Here is a 16,966-nt window from a genome sequence, read left to right as displayed (position 1 = left end):
GACTGCACCTGCTGCAGCACAAGCACACGCAGCACACTCCTGCTCCCGCCCTCCGCCGCGCCGTCGCAGCACCAGTTCGAACGGACCTCGTCTCGTCGCCTGCTCAGCTCGAACGCATCGCATCGCCGTCACCTCGCCGCGTGAGGCACTCGCACGCACACCAGTCGACCCGCAGACCCTCACACGCGTCGATCCATCCACCCACACCCGCGCGCGCGACCGTTGATCCGCCCTCAGCCAGCGTCCACACGGCCGCAGCACGCTCCCTCGACCCTCGCCTCCCTCGCCCCCTCGCCCTCTCGCCTCCGCGGACCACTCGAGCAAGCCCAGCTATGCTCGCCAGCACCAGCACGAGCTCCCAACGGAGTCGGACACGCACGCGCAGGACCGTCGCGCGCGCAGCTCTCGGACTCGCCGCCCTCGCGACCGTGACGAGCGCCGCTCAGTTCGAGCCGCCCAACGACCAGGTCTTGCTCGGGTTCTGGTTCGACTCGGCACAGCGTGAGTTGCACTCGATATCAGGCTACACTGGGTTTGCAGTGCGGTGCGACGGGCGACGAGGGACGCGAGGAGCCCGACACTCCGGAGAGCCAAGTGACGGACACCGAGATGGGCGGCGACACGCGCGCATGGCTTGGGGGCTCGTTGGGGCCATGGGACAGGATACGGTGGACGGTGGACGGAACTTGGATCCGCCGCGCTGGCGGTGTCGAGGCGCGATGGATTCGCACCGCCTCCCGCTCGACCCACTCTCGGCGATTCTCTCTCGCCTCGTACGCGTCTCGAGCAGCCTCAGTCGCCTATCAGAGCATCTCAAACTGACACGAGATTGCCCCGTGACCCGCAGCGTACAGCGATACGCCGACCGCGATCAACAACAACCTCGGATTCAATGTCCCCGTCTTCCAGATGGCGCAGGCGATCCCCCTGCCTCCGTTCGACTGGGTCACCGGTGCAGGTGGTCCTGCACCAGAAAACGTGCGTCGCGTCCCTCACGATTGAAAGAGTCGACGCGTCGAAGAGCTGACAACCCACCCCGCACATTTCGAATGTTCGACGACGCCGTGCAGCAAATCGAAAAGTCGGCGACGGACGCGGCGGTCTTCTTGACGGTGTACCCGGTGGATGGGTTCCAGACCGTGACGGACGACGACTTTATCGCGCTGGGCAAGCAGATCCTCGACTGTTCGTCCTCGCTCAACCGACTTTCCTCGCAACGCGGAGCTGACCTCGCTCGCGCCCGCAGACCAAATCAACTTGAACCGAACCGTCTTCCTGCGTTACGCGCCGGAGATGCAGGGAACGTGGATGAAGTACGGCATGCAGCCTCAGGCGTTCAACCAGTCGTGGCACAACATGTACACGCTCGTCAAGTCGGTCGCGCCCGAGACCATCATGGTTTGGGCGCCCAACACGCCCCAGGGGTACCCGTACGGCCAGCAGGGCACACAGTACAACGCTTTGAGCGCGGTCGACAAGGCCCTCCTCGATACCAACAACAACGGACAGCTCGATGCGGGAGACGACGCCTTGGCGCCTTACTACCCTGGTGACGACGTCGTCGACTGGATTGGATTGTCCATCTGTGCGTCCTGACCGCTTCCCTCGCTCTACCACCTCAGGCGGGACTAACGGGGCATCGCGAGCGCAGACTACAAGGGTATCCCGTCCGACACGCAGAACACGATCCAGCCGAACGGGTACTGCGCCAACGTCATCTCGGGCACCAACCCCGAGAGCGGAGATGCCATCACGCCCTGGTACGGACCTTACTGCGAGCAGAAGCCCGACAAGGCTTGCATGGTGCGTTCGAGCCTTCTTCCCCTGTCGCGTAGGTGCTGATGCTAATGAGCTCGGTGGCGTGCATAGTTCGCTGAGGCTGGTGCGGCGTACCACGTCAACGATGCCGGTGCCGCGACCCAAGCCGCCCTCCAGCAGGCATGGTGCGTCTGCTCGCCTTCTTCTCAGCTGAACGCGCACGCTGACGATCGGACTCTCGCACAGGCTCAAGGACTGCGTCACCAACTCGTCGATGCTCGACGCCTTCCCGCGCATCAAGCTCTACATGCAGTTCGAATACGAGAAGACCGAGACGGCCAACAACGGCCAAGACGACCTCCGCGACTACCGACTGCTCAACGTCACCGACGTGCGACAAGAGCTCGCCGCCGACTTGCAGTCGCTCGGCACGCGCTTCAGCTGGGCCCAGTCGCGCGCCCCGCCCACTTCCATCTCGTCGCCCGGCGCACCGGCGGCGACCAACTCGGCTGGAACGTCGATCATCCAGGCTATTACGGCGACTACGCGCCCGCGGCCTACGACGTTCCCGAGCTTGTTTGGCTCGACGAGCGATGGGACTCAGCGGGCCGAGTGGGCCGAGTTGGGCATCATGGTCGCTGCGGGAGTTGTCGGCGCTTGGACGGTCATGAGGACGCTCTAGACGGACGGATCGGACGGACACTCGGTTTCCTTCTTTCTCTTTTCTCTCACTCGGCGGACGGGAGGCGCGTTCGACCGACTCCTAGACTTTTTGGCGCGAAGGCGGTTTCACCTCTCCCCCCTTCTCTCGTTCTTCTGCTATACTTGCCTTCCCTCTCACCTACTCTTTTTTTCTCTCACGACGCAACCACCCCCTCTTTTCCACGCCCTCTCATGCGCTCGCACAAGGACACTACACCCATTCCCCCTCCCCCTTCTCTCACACCGTACCCTTACACGCACTACGGTACTCTTCCCCTCATCTCCTATACTCACAGTCGTTCCTTCTCCACACATTCGTTCCATCGCATGGACTTTGCCCCCCCCCCTCCTCTCTCCTCGCCTCTTACTCGCCGCTTGTCCAGTTCCTTCCCTCTCACTCGCTCGCTCTTGCTCATACAGTAATGATACCCCTCGCTTCCATCGCAACCGTGTCGTGACCTGGATTTGAGAGGAAAGAGAAAGACGAGCGATGAGTCGCTTCAGGACTTGGGTTCGGATCAGGCTCTTCGTCTCGAGAGGATTGACTCATGCAGACAATATACAGTTTCCAACGAACGTTCTACGCCAGTAGGTTCGCCTAGAACCCCCTGCCCGCAATAAGCTTCTCCAACGCATCCTTCGTCATCTCCTTGTGCTCCTTCACCAGTCCCGCCATCGCTTTGAATCCAGGATGGGCAGCGTCTTCTGCTCGTCTCATACGTGTCAGTACCTCGCTCACTGAAGAGGGGAAACGGAGGCGGAGGGGGGGACGAACGCATGATTTGGAAGAGGATCGATTCGGAGGTCGTGATTTGCGCGCCGGCGTCTCGCATGCGCTTCGATCCTCGCCTTGTGTCAGCTGGTGGGAAGCTAGGGAGGGAAGGGAGGAGCGCACCTTGATGGCGATACCGACTTCGTCGCCGTTGCAGGACGAGATCCCGTCGGCTAGGACGTGCACGTCGATGTCGCGCTCGAGCAGGTCGAGGGCTGTTTGCAGGACGCAGACGTGGCTCTGAAGACATCGTCACCCCTAAGGATCAGTTGGGCTGTCGAGGAATTTCGACAGAGCAAGCCGACGAGAGCAAGCGCGCCTCACCTCGATGCCCATTAAGACGACGCTCTTTGTCTCCCACTCCTTCAACTGCTGCTCCACCTGCGGCACGATCATGCTGAACTTGGTCTTGGCGAGCGGGACCCAGCTTGGTCGGAGGTGGCTCGGCAAGTCGAGTAACGGCAACGGGACGGTCGCTCCGAGTGCTACGAGCGCGGTTTTCGGCGCGTGTGGGTTCGGTCGAGGAGGCGCGGCTGGCGAACGTGTCAGTAAGGTTGGCGGTTGGACACAAAAGTCAAAGGGAAATCAGGCTGGAGAAGTGAGGGCTGTAGGAAGGGGCAGACGCACCTTTTGGGTTTTGCTCGGTCGCGATCACGGGCACGTCCATGAGCTTGGCGGCTTTGAGCATCTTTTCGGCTGTGGCGATGACGGCGGGATAGGCATGGATGACCAGGCGGAACCGCTCTTGCTGAGGAGCGAGGGAGGGGCACGAGAGGGTCAGCTGGCTTCGTCCGACGAGCGAGGCCCTTCGAGGGGAACTCACGATGTCACAGACGAAGAAGGCGGTCTGTGTGAGCGAGAAGACGACGAGGCCAAGCGGAGGAAGGTCAGCGATCGGAAGCGAGTGAGCGGGGACGAGTCGTGCGTCGTGGGCAGCGGTGGCAGGCTGACCTTGTTGGGTACGATCTTGCGTACAGGCGACATTATTCACGAGCCAGCAAAAGAGCAAAGGGAGAGAGAGCGTGCGAGGACGAGCGAGTGCGAGCAAGCGTCGGAAGTGACGGAGCGCGGGGCAAGCGAGTTTCGTACCGACTTCATCAGTGAACACGTAGCACCGCGCGAAACAACCCCAAGTTTCGCACCCGAAAGAAGCGATCAACTCGACGTGGGACTTGTCTGCGCGCTCACTGCTCTCGACAGCGACTGCTTGCCTGTCCTGGCTGCTCAACGACTCGTTCAGGCGTCTGCCACTCTCGCACAAACTACCGTGAGTCACCCTTGCTCGTCTGCGGACCGGCTGGCCTTGTCCCAGCTCGCTCTCTTCTCTCGAGGCATTGCCCGCCTTGATGCCGCTCGTGCGGGTTGAGGAGGGTCGGAAGCGCTTGCAGAGCTTGAGTGTTAGGCTTGTGAGGCGCGCACAGTCACACCGGGCTGACACGCTCGTCCCCGCAGACCCTCGTCGCATCCCGACCCTCCCTCGGCACCTTCACTGCTCGTCGCTGCCTCCTCCGCGCTCCTCCTCTCGTTGCTACCTTCACCATGTCCGCTCCTGCTCTCAAGCCTCCTGCGGACCCGACCGCCATCTCCTGCGTCACCGTCCTCGGCGAACACATCGCCAAGCCGTTCCGCACCGCAATCCATGAAGCCACCTCGAAGCTCGCGCAAAAGCCCAAACTCGTCGGCATCCTCGCCAACTCGGGCGCACCTTCCCGCGCCTACGCCAACTGGACCGCCAAGGCGTGCGAGGCCGTCGGGATCGAGTACGAGTTGCGTGAGGTGGGTATCGTCGCGGAGGGCGCGACGGAGGGTACGGCTGAGCAGGGAGAGGTTGAAGAGGCGATCCTGGCCGCCAACGAGGACGACAGCGTGAACGGAATCATGGTCTACTACCCGATCTTCGGGCCTCGGCAGGACGGGTACCTCCAGCAGGCCGTCAGCCCGCTCAAGGACGTCGAGGGCCTCAACTTCACCTGGTGCGCACGCTCTCAACCTGATCTGGCATGCATCTCGCTCACACTTGCTCGCGTCGCAGGCTCTTCTCGCTGTACCACAACATCCGATTCATCGACCCTCGCAAGCTCGCCCTCGCCGCCCAAGTCCTTACTCCCTCCCCTCTCCCCGCCTCCGCCTCCTCCACCGTCCCTACCACCTCCACCAGCACTCCCAGCCAATCCTCCACGACCGACGACGGTCTCGTCAAAGCCATCCTCCCCTGCACGCCTCTCGCAATCGTCAAGACCCTCGAGCACTGCCAAGTCTACAACCCGCTCCGACCTTACGGTTCGCGCGCCTTCGGACGCACAATCACCGTCGTGAACCGCTCGGAAGTCGTTGGACGCCCGCTCGCGGCGCTGCTTTCGAACGACGGAGCGCGGGTCTTTTCGGTTGACCTTGACGGGATTCAGGAGTTCACGCGGAGGAAGCTTGTGGAGGGCGAGGAGGGTGCGAAGGCGAGCTTCCACCCGTACCATGTGGTCAAGAAGTGCGAGTTGAGCTTCGAGGAGTGCTTGCGGGCGAGCGACGTCGTCATCGGTGGCGTGCGTTCCTCTTTCCCCTGCTCTCTTTCTTACTTGCACTCAGGAGTATCTCCCTCCGCAGGTCCCCTCCAAATCCTACAAGATCCCCACCTCTGCGCTCAAAGAAGGAGTCGTCGCCATCAACTTTTCCGAATCCAAGAACTTTGAGGACGACATCAAGGAGAAGGCGTCGATTTACTGTCCCGGCATCGGCAAGGCGACGATCGTGTTGCTGCAGCGCAACTTGTTGAGGTTGAGGGAGTATCAGGCGAGTTTGAGGGGCGAGATCAAGGGCGAGCAGTAGAGCGTGGGACTGGGTCTCGAGTGGGCCGTATAGACGTTTCTTGGGCAATCACAGATGTTTCAGCAGTGCCTCTATCGCGCCGAGCGGCTCATTGTCTACACCACAAACTCCCTCGCCCACCAATCCACCACCTCCTTCCCCTGCTGATGCTGTCCGAAATTCCTATCCCTACACACGATCGCGCCGTGCGAGAAGTACGCGTCGAGGAGGACGAGGTGTTTGCGCAGGTGTGGGAGGGCGTTGAGCGAGGAGAGTTGGGAGAGCTGAGAGGGGGAGAAGGTGGGGTCTGTACCGAGCTGGAGGGCGGCGGAGAGATCGGAGTCGGAAGGGGCGGAGGAGGGGGAGGCGCAGGCTTGGGAGGAGGCTGGGGGCGAAGAGTCGAGAAGGGCAGTTGAGGAGGTTGCGGAGCTCGTGGACGACGCTGCTGACGTCGAGCTCGTCGTCTTCTCGTCGTCATCGTGCCTCACACCGACCGACTCGACCCCTCCGTCCGCGCTACCCTCCAGCCTCGCAGCATACTCCGGATTGTCCCCTCCCGCTCCCTCCGCAACCTCCCCAACCGCAATCCCAACCCTCTCCAACCACCCCTCACGTCCTCCTTCAACCTTCTTCCTCGCACTCCGTATCCGTCGACTCGACTGGGCGGTATGGACCAGAGAGCGCGAGGCGAGGAAGGCGATTGAGAGAGGCCAGATGAGGGGGAGGAGGGAGATTACGAAGAGGGCTTTAGGGCGCGAGACGGGATAGGTTGAGGGGCGGAAGGGGGTGGGGAGGCGGAGACGAAGGCGGAAGCGGCGGCGGGAGGGAGAGGGGGAGGCGGTTGAGGGTGCTGAGGTTGTGCGGGTGTAAGAGGCGACAATAGGCGCATCATCGTGTAATGTTCTGCATTGTCCGACCGTCAGCGTGAGTCTGAGGTATGGCGAGCAAGGGGAGGAATGGAAGCGTACATCTCGAGACCCCCGCTCTGCCAGTCTATCCTGTCGTGCGCCCTTTCGCCGCGCTCTTCTGCCGCTTCCTGTGCTCTAGCTCGTGCGAGGGCAAACTGTCGTCCAGCGTCAGCGTCGGCTGTCACGCCTTCAGCGCGAGCAGTATGCAGGGAACGCACCGGGTCGTGTGATTCGAGGGCCCCCGTCGGGAAAGGGACAGTCCTGTCGTTGACGCTGCGTCATAGAGATGACGAGGTCAGTACCGCAACGTTGCTGAAGAGTGAGCGAGCGAGAGAGGAGGCGACGCACATGTTCGCGAAGACGTCGATCCGCTCGAACTTCTGCAGAGCCTTGTAAAAGCTGTACCGCGGGTCCGCCATCACTTTAAGCAATGGTGCCGCCTCGACCTTCCCCTTCTCCCCTCTCACGCCCTTCTTATCCGCCCCGTCCGTAAATCGCAAAGGCAGAAATCGATCCCTCTCATAAAGCTGCCGTCCCGTCCTGCTCAACAACCTTCCGCCGAGGTACCTGAACGTACGGGACCAGAACGAGCTGTAGGCGGGAATGCCGATCCAGGGCGAGGCGAAGGTGGTGAAGTTTTTGGGTTGGGCGTGGGTAAAGAAGGAGGGGGTGCGGGAGTCGAGGAGGCCGAGGACGTAGCGTGCTACGAGACCACCGAGGGAGTAGCTGCGCGTTATCGTAAACGAGTCAGCGGCGCTCTCGGCTGTGTGAGGAAGAAGACGCACCCGACGATAGAGAATCTCTCCACCTTTGCTCCCTCTTTCTCCAGCCTTCGTACCTCCTCATCAATCTCCTCCACAACCCTCTCAGCACACACATCAATCCCGTCATATAAATGGCCCGCCGAGATCCCGTTCGCCTTCGAGATGAGCACCTCGAGGCCGATCGATTCCTCCTCGCCGGCTTCGGGCTGGGCGGTAGAGCGTGCGTGGGATGTGAGCGATTCGGAGAGGTAGGAGACGTGCGAGGGCGAGCCCCATAGGCCGTGGAGGATGACGCAGAGGTGAACCGATGTCGGGGCCATGCGAGCGGGCGGTAGCAAGGAGGGAGGCGTCGTGGGAGATGCGAGAGCTCTGACGGTAGCTAGCGAGGGGCACGGAGCGAGAAGAAGAGCAGCAGACGGTGCGAAGGCATGGTCGGTGAGCGATGCACGAGGACGAGCCGAAGTCCGGGTGATGAACGAGCGTGAGGATCGGGCGCGCAACGGTGAGGGCTGAGGCAGGCAGAGTCCGAGACCGAGCAGTAAAGTGCAAATACGGCGTGAAAGGCGAAAGAGAGGAGCGAGAGGAGGAGGAGAAGGCGCTCGCCCGCGAAAGGTCAACGAGAAGTCAACTCGCAGCGCAACGCTTTGCTCTCTGTCTTTGCGCGCTCTCCATCACGAAGCCCATAGCGAGAACACTGCGTTGCGATAGAAACCAGACGAGAACCCCCTCCTGCTACAAAGACCTCCCTCTCCTCCTCGAGATAACCTTAGCGACTCGCGCGGCGTAGTCGGATCTACTTCTTGGGCTTGTCGGGGACGGGCTTCCACGGTGCGTTGATGTCGTACTCGGCGTTAGTGTCAACACCGACCTGCGCGAACGAGGCAAAGGCGAGAGTCAGCTCGAGGTGTGCCAAGGAGGAAGAGGAGAGAAAGCGCAACGCACGGTGATGTAGCCGATCAATCCCTGCTGGATGACCGACCCAACCTTGAGGACCTCAAACTCGGGGTTGTAGCCGTTCCCGTGCGCGTCGTGGTAAATGTCCAACGAGTCGACCCAGTTCCTCGTGCGACCCCACTTGTCCGCAATAGGGTTCGTGTTGTAAGGCCAGATCTTGTCGATTTGCATGTTGAGCGAGTCGGGGACGAAGAATTGGCCCGTGTGGATCATGCGAGACGAGGTGAAGGTGCCGTTCGGGAGGGGCTCCCAGGCGGTGTGGATGCGGACGTGGATGTGCGTCGCGCGGCCGGTGTAGTAGCCGGGGAAGATGGCTGTCGAACACGCATTTCCGTCAGCTACCTCTTACCCTGGTAGGAGAAGCGAGAAACGCGACGCACAGGAGAACTGCGCCAACCCATTCTTGTTCGTCGGCCACGCCGCCCTCAAGAACGTCTCGTGGTCGTTCGTGCGCGGGTACTTGCTCAACAAGCCCTTGCGAGGCCCGCTCGTCGCCGGTCCCTCCCACTTCAATTCGGGGTCTTGCTCGGGGTGGCCAGCGTAGTGGCCAGTCGTGTTGGCGTGCCACAAGTCGACGAGGGCGTTCTCGAGCGGCTCGCAGGTGTTGACGTCGATGACGCCGACGTCCATGTACTGCGGCGAGGGAGAGGTCAGCCAAGAAGCGCGAGTCGGAAGGATGGAAGCGAAAACGCACGAAGGGAAGACCGAGCTGGTCCTCGGCCATGTTCTGGCGAATAGGGTGTCCCTCAGTGTGGTAGTACGGGCCCTCCGTCACCTCGGGCGCAACTGATCCACTCAGAAGGCAATCAGTTCCTGCTCCTCGTCGATGCGAAAGTCTCGAAACTCACGAATGCACGAGTGGTTCCGGATGCGCGGCTCCTCCGTCAAGGGCGCGAGGAGGGTGCGGGCGATGAGGGTGTCCTCGACGTCGTGCTCGGAGGCTTGGTCGAGGAAGAGGTCTTCGGCGTTGGTCGAGGCAGGGCCGCCGCTCAGGACCTGCTGAGCCTGCAAGCATGGGCGAAGCAGGGGTCAGTGGTTGTTCTGAGGACGCTATGAAGCTTTTAGCTCGACGAGGCGCTGTAGACGGGAGCCGAAGGAAACCGCGGCTGCATCCTCGGTTCAGCTAGAAAAGCGACAAAGCAAGTTGCGCGCCTCCTGCCGCCGCGGCTTGCTCGTGAACGTGCTCCAGTGGAATGGACGAGGTCGTCCTGCGAAAAGCTTCCGAACGAACGCCGCAAAACCCATCCGCGGATCGCTTGGCCGGACAATCCCCCTCGCTCTTCTGCCTCACCGCTCAAGGCGCACCTAAGCAGTCCATAGCACCTTAAAGAGCTTGGACGCACGTTGCGCTTGCGGATAGCTTGGTACTTTGCGATCTTGGGCGCGCAGGCGTACATCTTCTCCTCGAGGGACTGGATGTACTTGATCTCTCTGGGGTCGGTTGGCCGCTCCTTGTGGGCTGTGGCGTGTGCATGACAAGTCAGTCGAGTGTCCTGAGTGGTCGAGAGGGCACTGGGTGGCGAGACCGAGGCGAGAGAGGCATGCCGGTGGGTAGAACGGTGGACGAGGGAGAGACGCACCGAGGGCGGTTGAAGCGAGCGCTGCTGCTGCGAGGGTGAGTGCGTGTGTCCGCATGGTTGTCGCAGTCGAGTGTAGAGAAGGAGGAAGAGAGAGAAGAGCAAGAGTTGGACGAGGGCGAGAGCGATGAGAGCAAGCCGCGGCATCGGCCCAAAGTTCGTCCATCCCTCGGCAGCGCACTCAACACACCGCAGTCACAGAAGACGCACGGTGGACAGAGAAGACTCGAGTAGGACTGCCAGTAGCAACCCGTGCCGCGCAACGAACGAAGGAAGCGAGCGCGGCGACGACCTCATCGCGGAGAACGGCGTCGAGGAGACTTGCACCTCTACTACGCGCTCGTATTCGGCTTGGGGCTCCCGAGGCTGTCTAATGGACTGCTAGAATTCGGCCTGAACGACCAGCGAAGGGTACAACTCCTCCCACCCTTTTCTTTACCCTCCTCCCCACTTCCTCAGTCCAACGCTCGTCACCTACGCGCACCGCTCAGGACGGCTCGAGGATGGCCGCAACTTGCGTGAGTACACCCTAGTAACCACTACAGCCGGCCGCAAGTTGAACCGATGCTCCCACAGCCCGTCCCGCCTGCTTCCTCCCTCCTCGCCGATTCCTTCACGCCGCGGCTCCACTACATCCTCACCGGCACCTTCAACACCCTGTTCCTCTACCTCCTCGCCTTCTTCCCGTACTCTCCCAACGGCCCAACCCTCACCGTCCACCGCCGCGTACGCGGAGAAGGCCCACACCAGTTTGTCGCGCTGAATGAGGAGCGGGACAGGGCGTATGTCACAACTTGGGCGCAGCCGCCGAGCTTGAGTAGCTGGGAAGTACTGGAGGGTGGGAGGGGAGGCGTGAGGAAGATCAATACCGTGCCAATCTGTGCGTTGGCCCTCGCTTTCCAGCAGCCGCGGTCCCTCGAGTCCTTACCTCCCCTTCCTTCGCTCGCCAACAGCCGCGACAGGTTCCTACCTTACCGTCTCCCCCTCGTCCCTCCCCTTCCCTACCCGGGTCTACCAAGCCGGCGGTCCCGTCGCCCAAACCTTCTCCCTCTCCCCCTCCTCACGTGGGTTCGACACCCAACTCCAGGAAGTAATCTACCTCGACGGAGGAGAGAAGGAGCTTTGGGATGAGAAGACGGATCGTACGAGAGTTGCGTTGAGGTATGGAAGTCATGCGGTGGATATTGATCCGGTTCGAGCGAGGGCGTATGTTCCCCATGTGTGAGTTCGGCGTCCTCCTGCCTGCCTTGCCTTCGGTCGATCTCCCGAGCTTCCGTTGACATGTAGTGGATGCGCACATCGCAGCGGCCGCGACTCGATCTTCGTCTACTCTTTCAACGAAGACGGCACGCTCAACCACCTAGCCGAAGTACCGACGCACGGGAAACAGGGCCACGAAGGTGTGAGGCATAGTATACCGAGTAGGGATGGGGGGAGGTTGTATGTCGTTACGGAGCACAGTGAGTTGGCGGGTTCGCTTGCTTGAGAAGTGCTCGCGGATTGTCGGGAGACGCACTCGACGCTCCGCTAGCTTTCTGCCAGCGAGAAGCTCGCTGACTCATGCTTCTGCTTCACAGCCTCCTACCTCGACATCTACACGACCCACTCCTCCGCCCCCTACCTCTCCCACACCGCCCGCTACTCCGTCATCCCCCCTTCGCTCAACTCAATCCGGCATCTCTACCGCGGCGACACCCTCCGACTCTCACACGACGGTCGGAGGCTGTACGTCACTACACGGGGAAAGACCGGGGCGCAGAGAGGGTGGGTGAGCGTGTTTGAGGTGGATGAGAAGGGGGATGTGCGCGTCAGGGAAGAGGAGGAGAAGGAGGAGGGAGTGAGATATGAGGCTTTGAGTCGTTTCGAGGCGAGGAACAGCGGTGGTAAAGCCCACGCGATCGAGGTCTTCCCCTTCCACTGTTCCTCGACAGGTCAAGGCCACGATTACCTCGTCTTCACCGACGACGAAGCAGGCCACGTCTCGATTCTCGAGTGGAGGGACGAGTGGAGCGAGTTGAGGGAGGTTGCGGTTGTGCAGTTGGGGGTGGATGCGCCTGTTGAGGGAGAGAGGAAGGGTCAGGTGCTTGAGGAGGAGAGGGGGACGGGGGCTAGTCATGCGGTTTGGCTGAGCTAGAAGGGGCATATAGGTTGGAGCAATAGAGATTTCGTCGTTGACAAAGAGCTTGCGCGAACCGGGCTCGTGGAGCGCGAAGAGCCAGAAGTTCGCCGCGGCTGACTGCTCGTGCTCGAGCACTTGATCCTCTTCGCCCCCCTCGCAGCTCTCCACGACGCGATGCACGCAAGTCTAGCCATAAAAATATTGCGGCCATACCCGATCTGCTTCTACGCCCCTTCTGCCCTCCCCTCCTCCGCTCGACTATCCCGCTCACGCATCCTTCGGCGCCGTGTTAGGCGTGGCCTTGTACAACTTCCACCGGCGAACCTCGGTCTTGCCCTCCGTAGCCTTGGCGTAGGCGGGCGACGAGGTGTAGGCTTCGGTGTCGAATTCTGCGAGCAGAGTGGAGAAGGTGGATCAACGAGCGATTCTTGGAAGGCTGCGCGCTTCCAAAAAGTGTACCACAAGGGGGAAAGGACAAGAGTGCGGCAAGACGCACCGTGGATTACGACAAACTTGGGCGCGACGTTGCTCTTCGCCTCCTTGCCGTACCCAATGATGAGCGAGTCGTACACGCGGTGATAGTGACTCCTCCTCCACCCCTCCTGTCCCTCAAACAGCCTCAACTCGCTCTCGTCCGGCCTCTCCTCCGATGCAGCCGTCAACACAAACTTCGGCGCCTCGCTCGCAGCCGGAGGGGGACTCGTCTCGCCCAACTTCTCGGCCGTGCGGCGGTCGAGCACACCAAGTCGAGCGACGAGCGCTCCCTCGCGAGGAGAACGGTTCGCGCGAAGGCGGGTGTACTTGTTGTCGGAGAAGAGGGCGACGGATCGGATGTCGTAGGCGGCGGACCAGCCTGGGGTTTGGCCGTCGGCGGCTTCATAGCGGGCGCCGGTCTCGAACTCGGGGATGCTGGGAGAGCGGGCTGTGAGCGAAGTGCGGTCACGAGAGGGAAAGGAACGGGACGGACTGCTCCATGCGAAGCGGCACATGCTCGTTGTCGTACCAGTCTGCAAGGCGTGCGGATGATCAGCTCATGTCAGGACGTCGCAAATCCCGCCTCGCCAGTAGGCATCAGCAGATCGAAGCACTGGACGAAGGCTGACCTTGGAATTCCTCTAGCGTAGCCTGCTCGCCAGGGTCGCTGAGAACCCAGAGGTAGCCGGGGGCGGAAGGCGAAGGTGCGGACATGCTGTAGGCTGTAGCGATCGATTGAATGCAGAGCAAGCCGTACCGAGCGAGGTCAAGGGATGATGAGGCAATCAGGCCAGACGGGTCGGTGGGGAGGCGGGAGAAAGCCGTGGACCCAAGTCAGCGTTGGTAGCAGCGACTGAGCGAGCTGCTGGGAGGTCAGACGCTACTTACACGTCGAGTTTGACGGTGACGGTGAATTGTGGGAGGGAGAAAGCGCTTGCCGCGGTCGGTCGGGAGGGGCCGCTGCTTCGCCTCCCACTCTCGCTTTCACAACAGCTCACTTCGGCCAGCTGGTGAGCTCACAATCCCCTCAGACAGTCACAGCAGCTACACCGACCCGCCGCGGCGCTCTCACGGTCTTCCATCTCGATCCCTCGACTCGGCACTTCGGTTCGAGTGATGAGGATCTGAAGGTGGAACGAGGGCTTGGAAGAGGTCGCAAGAGGACGCCGGAGCACAATAAGACGCTCTTGAACGCTGCTGTGCTGGACCGCGGAGCTTCTGCGCCCGGCGACGTCCGCTTCACCTTCGACCTCCTCCTCCCCACCCCGGCAGAACAATCTGAACGCCGCGCTGACCTCACTTGCTTGCCCTCTCCTCTTCACAGACACACAGAATGCCTCGCATCCCTTACAAGAACCCGGCCAAAGGCACGAGCGCAATCGGCGATGCTATCCGCGAGCGTCGAGGTGCCCGCGGTCTCACGCCTCTCGACCAGTCTCTCCTCAATGCGCCCGAGATTGCGGTGCGTTGTCTACGATGACTTACGAGTAGGCTTGTGCTGACGTTATTTCCTCAGGCCGGCTGGAACAACCTCCTTGGCGCCGTTCGCAACCGCAACTCGCTTCCCGACGATATTCGCGAGCTCATGGTGCGTAACGTTGTCCGCCCCTCCAAGTCACTATTTAATGGATACCTTACGAACAGATCCTCCGCGTGGCCGCTCGAAACTCGGCGACGTTCGAATGGATCCGTACGCCTTTTCCCTCCTGACCTTCCCAGAGCGCGACCTGACCCTGTGCTTGCAGACCACGCTCATGTCGGCACCGACGCCGGCTTGACTGCTCAGCAACTCACCGTCATCCGCGACGTCAGCACTCCTCTGCCGACGCCCGCTTCCCCTTCCCCTCTCTCCGCCTACCAAGCCGCCGCACTCCGCTTCGCCGATGCCTCGACCTACAACGTCACCGTCCCTCAGTCGTACCTCGACGAGCTCAAGCAGCACCTCAAGGACGACCAGCAGCTCCTTGAGGCGACTGCCGTTGTCGCGACCTACAACATGGTTTCGCGCCTCCTTGTCACGCTCGATGTCGGCGACATGGGCGAGCAGAGCGTTCCTCTGCCTGAGTCAGAGCAGAGCGAGCACGATGTCGAGATCGAGGAGGGCGTCAAGCTGCATGTCCGCGTGGCAAAGCGGGGCGACGATGCCCCCTGGCTCGTCTTCGTCAACTCGCTCATGACGAATCAGAAGATGTGGGACGGCGTTCTCCCTCGCTTGAGCAAGAAGTACAACTTGATCACCTTTGACCAGCGGGGACACGGCAAGGTGCGTGGCGCGGCTAACTTGCTTGAGCTTCAAGAACTGACCCGCTTTCCTGCAGTCATCGGTCCCGCCCAGCCCCTGCACTCTCGAGATTCTCGCCAACGACATCGCCGCCATCCTCTCCAAGCTCTCAATTCCTACGCCCATTCATGCCGTCATCGGTATCTCGCAAGGCGGCGCGACCACCCTCGCTTTTGCCCAGCACCACTCCACCCTCTTCTCCCGCCTCATCGCATGCGACACCCAGGCGACCTCGCCCGCCGCCAACGCCAAGGCTTGGGACGAGCGCATCGCCCTTGCCCGGCAGCACAACTCGATGGCACCTCTCGCCGACGTGACCGTCCCCCGGTGGTTCCCCTCCGGCTCGACGAGCGAATTCAACGTCGGCGGAAGGCGGCAGTTCTTCATTCACGACATGATTACCTCGACGCCGATTGAGGGCTTCGCCAAGGGCGCCGCGGCCTTGCAGGGCTACGACGTCCTCCCTGGTCTCGCCGACAAGCTCAAAGGCAAGAAGGTCCTCCTCGTCGCGGGTGAGCGGGACGGCGCTCTTCCGGGCGTGCTCAAGGGTCTCAAGGAGAAGCTCGAGCAGGACGGCGTCGATGCCTCGTTCGAGCAGATCACGGGCGCTGGCCACTTGCCCATGGTTGACGCGGCGGGACCTTGGCTCGATGTTGTCGACAAGTTTCTTGCGTAGACCAGCCTCTCGTCTATAGTTTGTAAGAAGAGATGTCTATACAGTCTCGATTGCTGCGGTCTAGGGGTAGCTCTCCGTCATCGCAACCTTGAACCGCTCTGCCAGATCCCGACTCTTCTGCTCCGCCTCGCTGATGAGCGTCTCCTCGCTCTTCCCCGTCACCGGCGTCGACCGCTTCTCATCCTGCCCATCGGCCGCGCCATTCGTCGCAGGCGTCGCCGCCCCGCTCGTCTCCGCACTGCTCGCGCCGGCAGACGCAGCTATCCGCGCTTCTCGCGCCGCCGCTCGTGCCGCCAACTTTTCCTGCGCCTTCTGCTTCTGTTCCGCCGTCGCAGGCTGCTTCGGCGCCGGCTTGGCGGGCGCGTCAGTAGCCGAGTCGAGGATCAGGGTGACGGGGCCCTGCAAGACGGACGGTTCAGCGTGGTGTAGCACGCTCATGGGCTCGGACCACTCACGTCGTTGACGAGTTGGACGTCCATCATCGCCTGGAATTGACCGTCCTTGATCCGTTCGGCCTTGTACTTCGTCTTGAGGTCCTGCAGGAAGTCCTCGTACATCTGCTTTGCGACATCCGGGCCCTGCGCAGTTGTCTGACGTTAGTACTGCGAGCGAGACAGAGTCTGTGCCAGGGAACTCGCCTTTGCGCCGTGAAAGTCGGGCTTGGCGCCTTTTCGCAGGTTTGCCTGGAGGGTGAACTGCGAGACTGCGAGATGAAGGAGAGTGAGCGCCCACGAACGCTCTTCAGGGAGCCAGTACTCACCACACAGGATCTCATAATCTGCCTCGACGACGCTCTTCTTCCAGCCCCAGCTCTCACCCTCCTTGTCCTCGGGGAAGACCTTGAGCGCCAGGAGCTTCGCTGCGAGCCACTGCGACTCGTACTCAGTGTCGTTCGCGCCGATGCCAACGAGGCAGAGGATTCCTGGACGCAACTGAGAGCAAGATCAGCTTCGCTTCGATTTGAAGTCAATGACGATGTCGAGGAGAGAGAGCGAGACCCACCGCGTCCGATCTGCGATATGCATTGTCCCTCAACCGTCACAGACGCCTGCTTGACCCGCTGAATGACCGCGCGCATGACCGGTCCGTGTTATCGGCGAACGGCGGAGAGAGCGGGGGAGATGAGGAGAGAGGCGTCGGACGACGAGCGCGAGAAGATGGCGAGCAATGGAGACAGGAAGA

The 16,966-nt window shown here is 61.6% G+C and overlaps 9 protein-coding genes across 9 annotated transcripts; 4 read left to right on the top strand and 5 right to left on the bottom strand.

Annotated features, from left to right (window-relative positions):
* Positions 1-332: 332 nt before the first annotated feature.
* On the top strand, positions 333-2,440 carry RHTO_05026 (acyltransferase domain-containing protein; the record flags this gene model as incomplete). The annotated part of the gene is made up of 7 exons (XM_016418689.1): positions 333-501; positions 848-978; positions 1,071-1,185; positions 1,247-1,585; positions 1,652-1,803; positions 1,870-1,943; positions 2,005-2,440. 7 exons carry the CDS (start codon positions 333-335, stop codon positions 2,438-2,440), a joined length of 1,416 nt encoding a protein of 471 aa, XP_016275965.1.
* Positions 2,441-3,058: 618 nt separating this feature from the next.
* RHTO_05025 (Isochorismatase-like domain containing protein) lies at positions 3,059-4,216 on the bottom strand (the record flags this gene model as incomplete). The annotated part of the gene is made up of 7 exons (XM_016418688.1): positions 3,059-3,165; positions 3,236-3,296; positions 3,356-3,472; positions 3,557-3,765; positions 3,860-3,980; positions 4,056-4,079; positions 4,184-4,216. The coding sequence occupies 7 exons, from the start codon at positions 4,214-4,216 to the stop codon at positions 3,059-3,061; spliced, it is 672 nt and encodes a 223-aa protein (XP_016275964.1).
* Positions 4,217-4,771: 555 nt separating this feature from the next.
* Positions 4,772-6,052, top strand: RHTO_05024 (methylenetetrahydrofolate dehydrogenase (NAD+); the record flags this gene model as incomplete). The annotated part of the gene is made up of 3 exons (XM_016418687.1): positions 4,772-5,205; positions 5,265-5,769; positions 5,831-6,052. The coding sequence occupies 3 exons, from the start codon at positions 4,772-4,774 to the stop codon at positions 6,050-6,052; spliced, it is 1,161 nt and encodes a 386-aa protein (XP_016275963.1).
* A 95-nt stretch (positions 6,053-6,147) lies between these two features.
* RHTO_05023 (lipid particle protein) lies at positions 6,148-8,023 on the bottom strand (the record flags this gene model as incomplete). Its single annotated transcript, XM_016418686.1, has 5 exons — positions 6,148-6,934; positions 7,000-7,094; positions 7,158-7,212; positions 7,288-7,665; positions 7,725-8,023. 5 exons carry the CDS (start codon positions 8,021-8,023, stop codon positions 6,148-6,150), a joined length of 1,614 nt encoding a protein of 537 aa, XP_016275962.1.
* A 473-nt stretch (positions 8,024-8,496) lies between these two features.
* RHTO_05022 (intradiol ring-cleavage dioxygenase, C-terminal domain containing protein) lies at positions 8,497-10,292 on the bottom strand (the record flags this gene model as incomplete). The annotated part of the gene is made up of 7 exons (XM_016418685.1): positions 8,497-8,571; positions 8,646-8,971; positions 9,038-9,290; positions 9,352-9,443; positions 9,506-9,662; positions 10,001-10,116; positions 10,238-10,292. The coding sequence occupies 7 exons, from the start codon at positions 10,290-10,292 to the stop codon at positions 8,497-8,499; spliced, it is 1,074 nt and encodes a 357-aa protein (XP_016275961.1).
* A 445-nt stretch (positions 10,293-10,737) lies between these two features.
* Positions 10,738-12,368, top strand: RHTO_05021 (muconate cycloisomerase; the record flags this gene model as incomplete). The annotated part of the gene is made up of 5 exons (XM_016418684.1): positions 10,738-10,752; positions 10,811-11,114; positions 11,188-11,455; positions 11,540-11,694; positions 11,812-12,368. 5 exons carry the CDS (start codon positions 10,738-10,740, stop codon positions 12,366-12,368), a joined length of 1,299 nt encoding a protein of 432 aa, XP_016275960.1.
* A 252-nt stretch (positions 12,369-12,620) lies between these two features.
* On the bottom strand, positions 12,621-13,541 carry RHTO_05020 (uncharacterized protein; the record flags this gene model as incomplete). Its single annotated transcript, XM_016418683.1, has 4 exons — positions 12,621-12,742; positions 12,850-13,262; positions 13,321-13,360; positions 13,457-13,541. 4 exons carry the CDS (start codon positions 13,539-13,541, stop codon positions 12,621-12,623), a joined length of 660 nt encoding a protein of 219 aa, XP_016275959.1.
* A 619-nt stretch (positions 13,542-14,160) lies between these two features.
* On the top strand, positions 14,161-15,784 carry RHTO_05019 (alpha/beta hydrolase; the record flags this gene model as incomplete). Its single annotated transcript, XM_016418682.1, has 5 exons — positions 14,161-14,289; positions 14,344-14,415; positions 14,472-14,517; positions 14,573-15,090; positions 15,146-15,784. 5 exons carry the CDS (start codon positions 14,161-14,163, stop codon positions 15,782-15,784), a joined length of 1,404 nt encoding a protein of 467 aa, XP_016275958.1.
* A 60-nt stretch (positions 15,785-15,844) lies between these two features.
* On the bottom strand, positions 15,845-16,862 carry RHTO_05018 (D-tyrosyl-tRNA(Tyr) deacylase; the record flags this gene model as incomplete). Its single annotated transcript, XM_016418681.1, has 5 exons — positions 15,845-16,183; positions 16,240-16,362; positions 16,423-16,487; positions 16,545-16,706; positions 16,787-16,862. 5 exons carry the CDS (start codon positions 16,860-16,862, stop codon positions 15,845-15,847), a joined length of 765 nt encoding a protein of 254 aa, XP_016275957.1.
* Between the last annotated feature and the right edge of the window lie 104 nt (positions 16,863-16,966).

This window comes from Rhodotorula toruloides, assembly GCF_000320785.1.
Source record: "Rhodotorula toruloides NP11 unplaced genomic scaffold Scaffold3, whole genome shotgun sequence".
Classification (NCBI taxonomy): Eukaryota; Fungi; Basidiomycota; class Microbotryomycetes; order Sporidiobolales; family Sporidiobolaceae; genus Rhodotorula; species Rhodotorula toruloides.
The sequence above is the reverse complement of the archived record's forward strand: the minus strand, read 5'-3'. Positions and strand labels throughout refer to the sequence as shown.